General features: G+C 39.5%; 1 protein-coding gene across 1 annotated transcript in view; it reads right to left on the bottom strand.

Moving 5' to 3' along the window:
* Positions 1 to 1,830: 1,830 nt before the first annotated feature.
* The window catches only part of PPP1R17 (protein phosphatase 1 regulatory subunit 17), a 40,549-nt gene continuing 26,433 nt past the window's right edge, over positions 1,831 to 15,946 (bottom strand). The window contains exons 4-5 of the mRNA XM_088464411.1: positions 13,932 to 14,081; positions 1,831 to 2,003 (exon numbers count right to left, since the gene is read on the bottom strand). Of these exons, the coding sequence (XP_088320537.1) occupies positions 1,942 to 2,003; positions 13,932 to 14,081 (212 nt within the window). The 3' untranslated portion in view covers positions 1,831 to 1,941. The remainder of the gene's footprint in view (positions 2,004 to 13,931; positions 14,082 to 15,946) is intronic.

Genomic DNA, 15,946 nt, shown 5'->3' with positions numbered 1-15,946 from the left:
TTATTCATGTAGTGGATATAATATTGATGTAACAGGGCTACCAGTAATATGTAGTGTGTGTATTTTTAGGGGAAATAGGCTGATATGTTACATTTTAATGCTATTGATCCAGTGCCCAGTGTTGGAACTGGTTGGAGGAGCTAGACTGTTTATTTGCTACTCAGACTTCCAGAAGATGCACATTACGTACCTATTTCTTTTCCAAACATGGCCCAAAATTCAAGTATCTGTCCAAGCAGCAACTAAGTTTAAGTCACCAGAAGGTGGTGAAACCTGCAAGAACAGATACTGTAGGAGAATGTCTGCCAACTATCTGATTGTGGTGGGAATGTTTCACTCAGAACTTGGGACCTGATTCAGAGCCGCTCGCTAGATGCGGCCGCTCGCTCCCAGCATATGGAAATTCAGCTAAGTGATGTCAAGGCAGCCGCTTGCACGGCAAGGCATAAGCATGCCCACTACATCTTGGCGAGCGATCTCTTTGTGTTTTCAGATGCCCACCAGCCTGTCTTTAGTCGCCCACTAGCGTACGTCATCTCCAGGAAGTATATACAACCATCGGTACATCGGGTTCCATCGGATCTGACCGCGGCGCTTGCTCATATAATAAGGATATGAAAAGTATAAGTATATGATAAGTATACCATTAATTTACCTTTATTTGAATATCATGGCTTAGAATATTTTTGGCTTGCGAATCATTTGGCAATTATATTTACTACTTGGTGTTGTGCCAGTCTGGCTTTTGGCCAGTGTTTATCTGGATCATTATGTTTTTACTAAGCACCCTCTATTAATTTAAGCAGTTTGTGGGTGCGAATCTCCTCTTGTTACTATGTATAGTGGTGTATATATTTTTATGTATTAGCTATGCCCTCGATGGTGCTAGCCACTCTCCCTGTGCACACAACACCCACACAAGCACTGGTCATTCACACCACATCACTAGTCACAAAGTCAAATTCCTGGTGTGCACCAGTGTTCCTAGTTCTTAAGAAAAATTTAAATATCTTTATATGCACATATCGTAAGGAGTAGAAGGGAAAAGTTTGTACAAGTTCATAAAAAACTAAAAGTACCTCCAAAGTTGGAAGCATTCACCCTACTGTGCAAAAACAGATTACATTTTAGCAACTGGAATAAAAAATGCTTCAGACATTTTTTATAGGACTTATGGGGCCCAAACATCAGCAATCAGAGAAAAAAAAAAAAAAAAAAAAACGATTAAATGATTCAATGATTGTTTTTTTTCTGGATTTAACAATTCCCCAATCTGCACCCATACATTGCAGAGAGTTTTCAGTGATTTGCAGATAGTAAATCACAGATCTGCCAATCATGAAAAGCTCTGCCGTTTACTTGTAAAAGTCAGCAAATCAGCTGATTGTTACCATACACTAGTAATCTACAGCCATGATTGAGTAAAAAACCAACATGTTGGACAACCTGATTTACCAATTCTGGTCACTTTTGGTCAGAATCGGCAATCTGTGAACCCCATACATTGCAGATATTTTTATACAATCATCTGCAAAATGGGGAATTGCCTCAACTGATTGCTGATGTATGGAGCCCTTTGCTTTTAGTTGAGATATGCTTCCATTTATCTCTCCCTTTACCTTTGTCCTCATCCAGCTACATAATATAGCAAATACATTACTGTAATTACCCTACGCTTGGCTTCCCTAGAACCTCATAATATGGAATTTAATATGGAAGTAATTAGGCACTATATAGGTATATGCACTATCTAAAAAAAAGTTGCATACACAATTTTAATTGTTACTCAACCATGTATTTTCATCATACAAACAAAATATACAAATCAGTTATAAAAATTACAAAATGTTCCATTACACATTGCTATATTTCATTCTCAACTATAGTACTTGAAAAAGATTATTGAGTTATGTAGAACTGTTAAGCTGAACAAATTATTCTCTATCCATCGGTTTCTTCACTCTCCACAATGGTTCTCCTATCTTCTTTCAGCAGTTTGACACCTGGAATATATAAAATCAAAGCAAAAAAAACAACAATGGTGTTCATGAAGAAAGTCACATTAGAAGCTGACCATAGCACCAATATAACATCTATCCTCTGTCTAGATTCAGCTATATCCATCTCTCCTCTATTCCAACATTTTACATACTGTAAGTAAGAGAGATACTAACATTAAGATGATTAATGGAGAGATGGACTGACAACATGTTCTCTTTACAGAGGTAGATAACGGAGTAGGGAAGGTGGAAAATACATATTTATGTATTGGTACATTTTAGTCATGAATGTTACATCCTGTTTATCTCAATACCAGGCTGGTCTAAGTAATCATTTATACTGAGCCCTAGTTATCTACTACTAGCCAGTACTGATATGAGATGGGTCATATACAATGTGAGGTGGTATGTTTACACTATATATTTATTACCTAGACACTAACATAGGGGGAGACATTATTTATTTACTATGTAGATTTATTGCCCTTTATATTTTCTGGACATGAGAAAAGGAGTACACAAACACTTCTTGTATGGTTATCTCTCTTTCTACCAAACCAGTATAATAAATGTTTATATGTTAAGCCTGTTCCAAATGTCAGATTCTCCATCAAATAGGAAAACTGTGTCAACACTTTTGCCTAAATCAACATCCTTATAGTACCCATTAGTCTCCTGTTTTCTTGTCACGGTTATCAAACTATAGGTCCCTTTTCTTTGGACTTCCCTAGAGGCATGATTGCAGTGATGTCTGCACGCACTATTTATTAGGCCCCTACAGTCTTACAAATGATTACACATTGGGAAAAATGCTGCCTTTTAGTATTTTGAAAATTTACGTTTTTGCACTGACTCAGATTAACTTTGTATTCACTGGTATTTAGCTTCACTGGATGAGGGCATCATATACCATATACCATCTATACCATGTCAAGTATTATAAATGTGCCCCACAACGAAATAGAACCCAAATCCCTTCTCCTTGTTAAACAAATACTTGAAGTATGCTTTGGAATCTGTGATCCCTATGACTACCCTATTATCTGTCCTGTTTGAGTTCACCTTACCCTCATTGAACATACATATGCAAAAAGTATGCAGGGCCTGATTCAGCAGTGCACACAAGTCCACTGCTGATTGCAGATTCACGATTATCTGCAAGTGTACAGAATGAGTCCTGCTAAGTCGCACGCAGCCCCTTCGATGCCTCTGCCTGACTAAGCCGGCGTTCCCGGAAGCGGGGGCGTGTACTTCCCGTTTTCCGGAAGTGGCAAGGCCAGGGACCATGTCGACTGATGCAGCTTCCTGGTCTCACAACTCGGCCAGCCTGGGTAAGCTGAGGCTTACTCAACTGGCCAGTGGCCCCGCGCCGTCCACTCTTGCGACTATCGACCACCGATTGTGATCCCAGCCTGTGACCTCTGTCACAGTGCTGGGATCGCAAATGCTGCAGGGGGTGGCATACACCCAGGGCCGGCAACAGAAATTTTGGGGCCCTTTACACTTATATCTCTGGGGCCCCCCTCAACCCACACATCCATCCTGCATCTATATCAATGTTATGTAGTGTACGTACATATATATATATATATATAATATACATATATATATATATATATATATACACACACACACACATACAAAGCAAATGTTTTAGCACTCGTATAAGTCCAAGTACATCCACCTGAGTGCCTTTGCCATAACGTGTACAATCCCATGTGAAATACCCCTAAGGATAGGCAAGTAATTCACAGCACTCCAGGAATTTAAATATATAAGTTATATATATATATATATATATATATATATATATATATATATTAGGGATGTGCAGGCTCGGTTCTACTCGGTTCCGTTCGTTTTTTTTTACCGAATCTTATTGGTTATCCAAAACTCGTGACAGCTGAAACCCAATAAGATTCGGTAAAAAAAAACGAACAGAACCGAGTATAGAACCGAGCCTGCACATCCCTAATATATATATATATATATATATATATATATATAAAATATATATATAGCTCCAGCTGGGGGTACGCATATATATATATATATATATAAATATAAAAACATTATATATATATATATAAACATATCTATATACTGTATATATATATATATATATTTACATACACACATATAAGCATATATACACACATATAAGCATATATACACACATATATTATTTATATACACTTATATATATATTTATACACACACATATATATTATATATAATATATATATATATATATTATATATATATATATACACACACACATTCTGTCATTTATGTCACACTCACAAACAGCTGCTGAAACAGTGGAGGTGCAGAGCTGGGCCTTTGTGCTGTGTGTGTGCCCGGCGTAGGTCGGCTCCATTTCCTCCCTGCTTCCCTGCTGCTGCTGCTCCTCAGTGGATCACGTGACACGTCAGGCAGCGGCAAACCAGGGACAGCATACACCTCCTGCTGCATTTGCATATTAGCAAAGGCCGGGATTGCAAAACTGCCTGCTTGCAGCTTTGCAATTTCAATCCTTGCTAAATCATCCCCACGGTACCAGTGATGAATCTACAAAACTATCAAATGTTTTGCTGAAATGAGCAGTATTTTATGAAAAAAATATTAATTAAGAAGGACATCTATATGTAATAGTAAATAAAATGATAATTAAACAAATGGACCATGAAAATCCAGAGACGTGTTCACAAACTTTTCTGCAGTAAAATAGGTACAGTTGTCTGGAGTGAGATTGCCCATGTTTTTAGTTTCAGTGAGAGAGATGCAGCTATTTATTTAACATACATTTACTTATGATTATTAATTAATTATGAAAATCAATTCAAGATAAAGGTTTATGCAGGAAGTTTCCAGCTGGAATATCTACTGTATAAGGTTAACATCTGTTGAATTGTTTTAAATACATACATTAAATTCAGGAAAATGTTTTTATCAATAATATAAATTATTTTATTTAGAGGAAAGATCTACTTATAATAAATAATGGAACTGTTACATGATGTATGTATATTCTCATTAAAATGCATAAAAAAAAATATTGTTTTCCTGCATATAGGTCCTTCAGCTATAGTTATTCTAGCCATTTATTACTGATTACCACTGAGCCTATTGCAGAGTTGCCTACCCTCCCAATTTTTAATGAAGCCTCTCGCTCCCCCGCAAATTGTTCTTCAACTCACGGTTTTGGAAGTCATTGGACTGCGCATGCGCGATTCTGAAAATGTCGGGGGGGTGGGGAAACGTCACGACGCGTGACGCCATGTTACTTAAAGGCCGGCCACCGCGGGGTTGTGGGTAGCGGTGGCTGGGACTATACAGCAGTGCGCACACAGAGTGTGCTTGGGCGCGATAGCGGCTGCAGGCAGAGCCTAGTAGCAGCGCTGCACTGATCGGGACAGCAGCGCAGGTGTCCGGCATCTGTGAGCAGCCGTATGGAGACCCAGACCACACACTAGTGTCTATCTCCAGCGGCAGTGGCCGTAGCAGCGGATCCCTCCCTCTCTCCTACCTGTATTATGAGCCGCGGGGACTGTGACTTGGTAGTCCTGTTGGTGCTGACCCGGCGCAGAGAGAAGCTCTGGTCTGGTGGAGAGAGCGCTGTTCGGTGGTGGCTGGGTCTGGGAGCTCGGTGGAGAGGCTGGAGAAGGAGGAGTGCCCGGTCCCAAGGTGAGTGCACTAACCTGTGTGTGCGTGTGTACATGTGTGTGTGGAGGGGATCTAGTAATGAGTGTGTGTGGAGGGCATCTAGTAATGTGAATGTGGTAGGACAGAGATATATTAATGTCAGTGGGGGAGCCTGGGTCTCAGTTTATAGGAATATATACGCCCATAGGTGGACCTAGACACACCCTTTGGGGGCGGGCCATGCCCCCTCAGCGGCGCGCTGCGCATGGTGCATACTGCTGCTGCAATCTCCCTGAAACTATTTTTTAAAAGTATGCAAGCATGGCCTATCGTAGTTGTCTGATTAATAAGCAGCTTTACCATGGCTGTAATGGGTCATGTCTCAAGAGGCTCTCTGGAAATAATTCCCATTAAAATAATTAGTCCAATATTTATAATGATGTAATTGTTATTTATGAAATTAGTTTCCTGTTTACTATCTGTATTAAATGAATATTTGAGATCTACAAAATTAAATATATTGTAAATCATGATAGTTCTATGTCCCTGAATTTCCTTGAAGAATTCTCTGTTGTTTGAATTTTGATTCTTTAAATAGTACCTTATATAATAACTCACAGCACTCAATAGATTTGTATACTAGAGGATGATAAGATGAGAGGTTAGTACTGTTACATAAATCATTTCTATACTGTACCTCCCAACATTTAGATAAACCCCTTTTGGGTGACATTGCAAAGCATACTTGCCTACTCTCCGGGAATGACTGGGAGGCTCCTGAAAACCAAGTGGCCAAATCTCCCGTAGCTGATCGCTACCCACCGTCCAACTCACACTGAATCGTATCATCGTAGCCCCATCACACACTTTACAATGCCTGCGAACTTGGCTGGGCCACGATGATGCAAACATGTTGCCACGCTTCCAACACTTCCTATGCCGCTGCCTCACCCCACTGGGGGGCAGCCAGAAAGTTGACAAGTATGTTGCAAAGTCTGTGCTTCGTAATTGTCCAAACAAAATGGGGACAACTGGGAGCTAGGTTTATAGAAGTTCCAAAACTTTTCTGTACTACCTTATTGTCCTAGAATCATTTATGTCTTCTTGCCCCATACCTAGGCTTGCCATATCCTTCCTTTTATTTGGGATACAAATGAATTACACAGGTTCTATGGCTATCTGACTTCAAGAAGGAGATGTACTAATCCTCAGAGAGTGTTAGGGCTCAATCCAATTAGGTGCGAATGGCGAGCAGTGTTTGTTTCTTGAAACTCGCATACTTCGCAGCGAAGTGCACTCCTGAGAATTCTCCAATCCAATTAAAAATGCATATTCGCACTACTCTCAGCGGAGGGGTGTGAATTGACTGCCAAATGAGATTTGCGAGAAATGCATGAAAATGTGGGGAGACCATCGTGGACCCTCCAAAATTGATAATTTCGTTAGCAGGACCATATAGAAGGCTGTTTGTGGCCATTAGGAAGTTACTGTAGGTTTATAAATGGTGTCAAATGACTGATTTGTGCTTTTTAAAAAAAAAAAATCAATAAAATTATAAAAAAACAAACTTTTTTTGTTTAATCTCAAATGAATTAAATGAAAAATGCAAAAATAAAAAGTAGGAAAAAGGGTGATTTGGGGTACTTTGAGGGCACCTTTGAGGAATTTGATATTAGGCTATCAACATAAGACTCCATTTTGTATTAAGATGGTGTGTGTGCCTTTAAGTTATTCATAAGCTCTAAATGCAGAATATTATAGAGAATGATTTTTGCTAACCCTCAAGGCTGTGAAACTTTGAAATGTGCAGATGTTGCCAGAGAGATAGTAGCATGAATAGACTATGTATTCTAAGCTCCCATGTATGCTCACCTCCCTTACCTCCTTAACAGTTCACTTCCTCGCGTATAAGGTAATAATATAATGAATACTAACAATGACTGCTGTATTAAGTTGTAATGTGAATATACTGATATGTTGCAAAGTGAGAACACTTTGCTTTATATTATTGTATGACACTTAATTATACTCAGAGGAATCTACAAACATGAGACTGGTGGCTGTGTTGATTCTTTCTCCTGAGTACTCAGCATTGACACACAATAATGAGCTTTGGCTGGTGATTACCCACAGAAGATTAATTCCGATCTATCACCTTGGAAATTTTTTTTAGAAAAACAATTATTTTTCAACTAAAAAATTATTGTAATTAAATTTGGGGTGCCTAAACTAACAAAAAAATGACATGTAATTATTGGACTAATTAAGCTAATTTTTAAACTTCCAAATGCCTAATTAGTCATAAGGGAGGGTGTTCAAGGTGTTCAGCACAGTGTCCCGATATTTTAACCTTAAAATAAAGATTTTCCTTTCCATCTCTCACCCTCAAGGAGGTGCGAGTGGAAAGTTGCAAATTCAGTCTGACTGATTCAGTGTGAGTTGCTAATTGGATTGTAAATTGAATTCGCTATGCGAATTTGAAGTGAAAATAGCAACTCGCACCTCACAATTCACACCTAATAGGATTGACCCCATAAAGTGTACAAGCCAATCAGCTCCTAACTGCCATGTTACAGGTTGTGTTTGAAAAATGACATTTAGGAACTGCTTGGTTGGTACTTTATCACTCTCCAAGGTTTAGTACATCTCCCCCCAAGTCTCCATTTCACTTGGTTTTAATCAGCCACAGAACCTGTGTAATTAACTTGTGTTCCGAATTAAAGGGATGATAAGGAAAGCCTACCCATACCAAGGCTTGGATGCTATTGACACTGCCAATGGTTATAGAATATAAAGGTTTAGGAAATACTGTAACTTAGTGAACTATGTTTGTTTCTGTCAGCATGTTAGGTCCTACAAAGACACTGATGGGGATTAGATTTAAACAACAGAATCTGCCAAGGACCATGACAGCTAAATAATAATATTACAGAACTGAGATTGGCTGCCCTAACACTGACTTCTCAAAAATATGCTGCCGTTTCATCGCCGGCCTTTCGCCTATTAATTCGGTAAATATGGTAGAGGATTTTATACTTCTGGACATAATATGTATAATTATTCTGTACACTGAACTGCTAGTATTTGTTATGCTGCCTTTCTAGAAATCTTATTCAATTTTTCAACTTTTTCTTGTTCTGTATTCTGCTAATTTAGTCTGTTGAGTTTTTTTGCAGCTCTGTTGCGTTTGTTTTTGCCTAGCTGTTTGGGCCATGTGGCAGCTCAGAATGCTGTTAGCAGCAGCAGCCTCCACGTTGCCATCATTCCGAGCAACTCCTGGCAGACTCCCCGTGTAGTTTGCTCAGCTCTAAAGCATTGTATCTTGTTATCTACATCTTACTGCTATTACTAATCACATTTGTGTACAATTTATTACAGAAACCTACTCTGCAGGACCTTGATTATTTATACCAGTCAATTCAATATGCTGTGTTAAGAAAGAGCGGGGAAGTTCTGGACATTTTACTGTCTGTGATACATATGGAGATAATGGGTTTAGCTATATGAATAACTACACATTTCACACAACATAATGTCAGCAGCTAGCCTCTGTCTTGTTATTCAGTTTAGTTAGGACAGAACACTAATACATGGGTATCGGTGAAAGCCGGACCGGACAAGATTCCAGAACGCCGGACAGGGACAGCTCCCTACAGCGACCTCTGCTGCTGAGGAGCTGTCAGCTGTAATGCGAGTCCCTGTCCGGGGGGTGTGTCAGTGACAGGCAGGGAGCGTTCATTATAGTGGCTCCCTGCCAGACCAGATGCCGGAACGGACCAGCTCTGCTGCTAAGAAGCTGTGTCCGGGGGTTGTGTAGTGACAGCCTGTCACCGGGGGGGAGGGAGAGATTACAGCCGGCTCCCTTGGACAGACAGCACATTACAGCAGAGCTGTTCCGTCCCGGCATCTGGTCCAGCAGGGAGCCACTGTAATGTTCGGCCCTGCCTGTCACTGACACACCCCCCGGGCGGAGTGTCGGGGACGCGCATTATATAGCTGACAGCTCCTCAGCAGCAGAGGTCGCTGCAGGGAGCTGTCCCAGTCCGGCGTTCCGGAACCTTGTCCGGTCCGGCTTTCACCTAATCCCCTAATACATGTAATATAATATATAGAATATATATAGTATAGCAGAGGTTGCACATATCCTCAGATAGTTTGCGATCCGATTAAAATGTTTCTGTTTCCCTGTATCTGCTCAGAGACCTTTTCTCATTGCAGAGTGGCACATCGGATTAGCTGTCAGTTGAGGCAGGATATAATATTTATTTGAAAAACATAATACTAACCGCATTACATAACGTTTTGTGTCACCGAGACCATCCCCACTGACAAAAGTATTATCTCTTTTACATAAATGAGAGATTCATACTTTTTGGAGAAATAGTAAAAAAAAAAACTAATTTTTCAAGTATTGCTTATTTTATTTATGTACTAGTCATTACCTTTGATAGCATTTGTATAATTACACAATAGTTTTGTGGACCTTTTTTTTTATTTGGTTTTATTGGATTTTGATGTAAGTTATTACTACAGTATTAGTTGGCATTTACCATCTTGTCATTTACCATCATTATGTAAATATTCATTTAAATATGTCTCAAAGACAGATCCCATTTAAAAAGCCATCTGATTAGCAGAATAAGAAGTGCCTTCATATTGTTTGTGGAAGGATTGACACATCAGAAGGGGACATGAGGTTCTGGCCTGCTGACTGATTCATTAATATGTATTTTACTATGTAGCTTGTATTACTATGTTAATACAGTAAATGTGTTAAATATACACTTGGTCTATCGTGTGCTTTTCATATTTGCAGTCCATTGCTATTTACACATCCATTAATAGCCCCACCACACTGTTTGAGTTCCAAACTTTTGGATGCATAAACCTGTATTATGACTTGCGAACATTTTCCACCCTTTGAAATGCACATTAGGAATTGGGGTATCTGGGCTCAGATCTAACACAACCCCCATTCTGAAAGGTCTTGTCTGATTTTGTGCAAAGCAAAAAGAATTGAGTGAATTTGACGTGTGTGAAGGGAATAAGCGAGCTGAGTGGTTGGTGTCTTAGTAGAATCGTTAACAACTAAGGAAGCTATGTACTAATAATCGTGGACCAGCCTCTATTATTATCTATCCTAATCGCTGGGAATATTTTCATCTTAATTAAAATATCTGCGCTATGTACAAAGGGGAACTCACTGGAACTGTCCCCATTGAATTCTGTGAAATCTCCTGCATTGTGCTATTAGTACATAGGAACTATACATAAAATTTAGCAAAAACTACAGTTTCTGCATAATTTTATGTAAAAATCAGCTTGATACATATGCATTACTTAAGCTGGGTACAAACTTAATTATGTGTGTACAGAGCAATGTGAGCCGCGATCCCCCCACAGACGGGCCAACATATCTGGCAGGCGGTATACACTAGACGATCCAGTGCCCGACCGCCCAATATGTCGGCACCTGCCGTATACCGCTGCATGGGGTCATCAGGCGCATCGTTAGGTTGGCCTGCATGTAGTGCCGACCTGATGATGCGGCTGACGACCCCATGGGAGTGCGCACCGGACGATATAGAGCCCACACACTAGAGGCTTTTGAACGATATGTCATTCCGATGCATCGGGATCGGGGATATCGTTCAAAATATGTAGTGTACGCACCTTTAGACAGTGTCTGATCTTCTGAGGATTTATCTAAATACTAAAAATGAAGTATGCATAGCTTACATTATCATAGATAGCTGCAGTACTCTTTGAAGATAATTGCGGATTGTACTTAATTGCAGTGATAATAATTAAATGTAGTACTATACAAACTGTTAACCTTAAGGAAGTCTAGTGAAATCAGACAAAAGCTTTATTAATTTCAGATAACATGAGTTTTCTGAAATCAGAAGTTAATCAGTGATTAGAATGTCATTGATGAGTTCAGAAGAAATCCATTATATATTAAAAAGTATGACATACAGTAGTATATTAAACCACCATGTCAGTGTATAATACTACTTTAACTATACCACATTAATTAGTATCACTGGTAGGACCTAAATTCATGAATGACATACAGTAGTGCTGTATAACTGACAGACCTACAGTAAATGCAAACAGCACGCCTCCAGCTAGAATCATTACTGTACTACTATACTGCTATTGATGACTCATCACATATGTGATTGTGCTGCTATGATCAGCGCTGCTACTGAATAATTGATATACAGATTCTCTGAAAAAACACAAGTGAGGGGTCTAAATTAGGGGACACTTGCTTGGAAATAATTATTTAACAATGTGATATTTCCCATACGAAAGTTTAGGACATCAGCTTTCCCTTTCCAGTACATTAGTACACCAGATTATATTTTGCCATTTATTCCATCTAGTAGTAAATTAGTTATCATGTAATTCATTAATAAAGAGGTAAGACATTTCAGCTTTCTAAATTTAATATTCTCAATTGGAAATAAAAATATATAAAAAATATTTTCCTCTGTGTACTCTATAAGAATCTTTACACTAGCACTGTTCATTCACATAAATGTGTTTTTAATATTTAGCTGCGTTGATTCAAATTGTTAATATACATGGGGAATTTACTGTAGATTCAATTTTAATGCATGGCTTATAAATATATTAGTTTGCATTTAATTGAGGTTACCCAATTAAACTTAAAAATTGGAATACTAATAACTTAATTTTAATTTTAAATGCGTATATAATAATATCATTGTATCTACAGTATGTGACATTTTATTTTAATTATTATGACATATATTATATTTTTTTGTCTTTTATTAGGATTTGTAGGTTTATTTTTGTGGAAATATATATTATATCCTTTCTTCGTACATGTTACTATATAGAGGAATTAGATTAACTATTCACTTTTATCATGTTATATTCACTATAACAGTTTTACACTATTCAATAACCTTGGTAATAATTATTGTCATTTGTGTCCATAATTAATTTTCCTTTATTCGTTGCAATCCACACTTTTACTGACAATATTGTCATCATGTATCCTTGAAAAAGCTTTAATTAATAAAACCGAAATCTGAAAATCATCGTCTCCCCAAATGTTCAGCTTAGCACTGCCGAGTCAGACTGTGCAAGTGCACCTGATGCATCCCAAAATTATCCCACTTCGCAACCCAGGACTCCTTTCCAAAGAAAAGGAGCGGTTGTGTGTGGGCAAACGCCATCTGCTCTCGCAGTCAAGCTCGTAAAATATTGTATTTTCGGAGCTTGTTCATTTTCATCTGCTTTTTTAGAAATTAAGTGATAATGAATAGATCCTCATGCCCCTTAAGCATGGGCCCTTACCACCAGGGCCGAATTAAGGATTGTGGGGGCCCCGGGGCAACTAAGTTGTGGGGGCCCCATAGGAAAAAAAAAAGTAAAATGCAGGATTTAGAGTGGGGGAGATTTTATATACATATATATATATATATATATATATATATATATAGTTACACAGTATATATATTATATAGATAGACAAATAAATTGAGTTATATAAATATATATATTAATAGATAAAGATAGAGATATAGATACAGTAAAGAGAGAGTGGGGGGAGGGGGAGAAAGGGACAAGGAGGGAGGGAGAGAGGGAGAGAGAGAGATGGGGTGGAAGTGAGACAGAGAGGAATGGGGAGGGAGACAAAGAGGGAAATAGAGGAAGGGAGAGAGAGGGAGGAGGGGACAGAGGGGGGGAGAGAGATGGAGGAAGGGAGCTCGCACACTAACCTCTTGCAGCTGCAGCAGGCAACCCAGCAACCATTCTGATGGGGCAGGCACTTCACTGCATTAAGCCCCGCCCCCTACTCGTGCACCCGCGAATCGCGGCATTGTCAACAAGGGGGCGGGACTTCCATACAGCCACTGTCGGGTGAAACAGTGGCAGTGAGGCTGTGATGCTGCCGGGACCAGAAGCTGGCCAGGGTGAGTGGCCAGGTTCCAATCATTATTCTCTTCAGTGTGGGGGCCCCAAAGGTGTGGGGGCCCCTGGACGATCGCCCCGCTCGCCCCTCCTATAATCCGGCCCTGCTTACCACTGTAGTCCCCTGGTGTGCACTTCATGCCCCAGTCTGGCACTGGAAGTGCCTCCCTTTCTGCTCTTTTCAGAAATGGGAACACTGGAGGCTACAATGGAATTACTGGGTTCCTACTTAACTTTTTCTATGGGGCCTGGTGATGCACTGTACTGTCCCCTGTATATAGTACTGTATACAATATAGTAATGTAGCTAGCCATTACAGTGTTCTTACCATACCTGGGAGGGATGGTGATGAGTGCAGTGCAGGTGTATCTTTTCTTCTAGGTTTTCTCAAGTCCGACTCTTTGTTAATGGCAACTGGGATTTGTTTGTTCTTCTGCTGTTTGTCAACTTCATCAAACTTTTTTAATAAAATCTCTGAAAAATCTAAATAGTATTTTTTTGTCATTACTACATCATGACAGATACATAATATGAAGATCACATTAAGAGCTTGCATCAATTACAAATGATTAACATTTTATGCCTTGACCAATGTTTCAAAATGTATTTTATGGGGTCATTTCAATAAGATGCAAGTTTGCATCTCAAAACTCACATACATTGTGGCAATGCACTCACCCACAAAATGCGAGATTCAATTAGAAAGACTCTTGGCGAGGTGGAGTGACTTTTCCACCAAAAACGTCCTGGTGGACGTGCATGAATAAGTAGGAAAACTATCATAGACCCCAAAAAAGTGATAACTACTATTATAGGACCATATGGAAGGCTATTAGTGACTGGCCAATAGGAAAGTACTGGAGGTTCTTGAAAGGTGTTTTTTTTAATGATGGAAAAATTACAGGCAACAAGTGTTTTTCAGCTCATTTAAATCTACAATATTTCGAGGTTCAGAAAAATGTTTTAATGTTTATCTGTATTTTTATACAAGTTTTAAAAAGCTATATAAAAAACTTTTAACTGCCATCTGCAAGTTCTAAAACTCCCCTCCTATCAATACAAAACCTCTACGTACATGCTCCACATCCTTTAACCAATTTTTTAGCTTTTTAGAGAAATTCACATAAAAAGTGACATGTCTTTATTGGCCAAAATATACAATTTGAACCCCTCCAAGTGCAGGATTATTCATTGGAAAGGGTGTGCCAGAGGTTCTGCACTATAGGGCTGATTCAGCACAGGATGGAATTGCAAAGCCACACACAAGCAGCTTTGCAATTCCATCCTTGAAAATATGCAAATGCAGCAAGTGGAGTCTGACACCAACTGCTGCATTTGTGATCCCAGCACTGCGACTGATGGTGAATGGCGCAAGCCATCTCGGTAAACCTCAGCTTACACAGGCTGGCCGGCTTGTGAGGTCAGGAAATGTAGCCATGGACACAGATCCTGCCCTTTCCACTCCCAGAAAACGGATTTGATACGCCTCTGTGTCCGGTAACCCTGCCGTCTTCATTCCGAAAATGCCTCTGCCTGTCAATCAGGCAAAGGCATAGCAGGGACTGATAATCGGGATCTGCATTCAGTGTTGCAGAAGCGTTCAGTGCTGAATCAGCCTCTATGTCCCAACATTTTTACCTTAAAATCAAGATTTTCCCTACCTTTTCAGATGCTTAGGAGGGTGTGCACATAAAAAACATGTATTTGGTGGGAAAATACAATGTGGTTTTGGAATTGAATTGCAAATGTAATATGCTGTGTGAATTTGGCGTGAAATTTGCTTGCAGGACCCTATTTGCTCCTAAATTAATTGACCCCTAAATGTACAGTATAATGGAATTTGTCTTATGCATGATTGTTTAAGGCAGTTTTGTAGATAGGGTTCACAGTGCACAAGTGCTAGTTATGGCTCTTAAATATGCTAATTAGAACACCAACCTAAATATATTCAAACTGAAACATTGTCCCTGACATTGGGCCAATAAGTGTCCCATTACAGATACTTAAAAATACAGGATCAAGAGCACTCCAGTCTAAACCCATTCATTACCAGAGCTGTGTATCCTTGTAGCCAGTGTGCCATGACCAGAGCTGTAACTAGACTTTTTGGTGCCCTGTGCCAGAAAGCACATTGGCGCCCCCCTATTTTTCAAATGGGGAGAAAACGCACCCGAAAAAGGGGCATGGCCTCATGGGGAAGATGGGGAGGCCAGGAGATGCTGGGGATAAAATAAGAGGAAGCTACAAATGAGAATGATTATAAACAGAAAATTGAAAGGCTCGAACAGCGCCCTCCTGCCCTGCGGTGCCCTGTGCGGTGGCACAGGTTGCACTACCCTAGATACCAC

The sequence above is a fragment of the Taudactylus pleione genome, unplaced genomic scaffold (assembly GCF_031769625.1).
Source record: "Taudactylus pleione unplaced genomic scaffold, aTauple2 ptg000054l, whole genome shotgun sequence".
Classification (NCBI taxonomy): Eukaryota; Metazoa; Chordata; class Amphibia; order Anura; family Myobatrachidae; genus Taudactylus; species Taudactylus pleione.
Note: the sequence above shows the minus strand (reverse complement) of the source record. Positions and strands in the feature narration are given on the sequence as shown.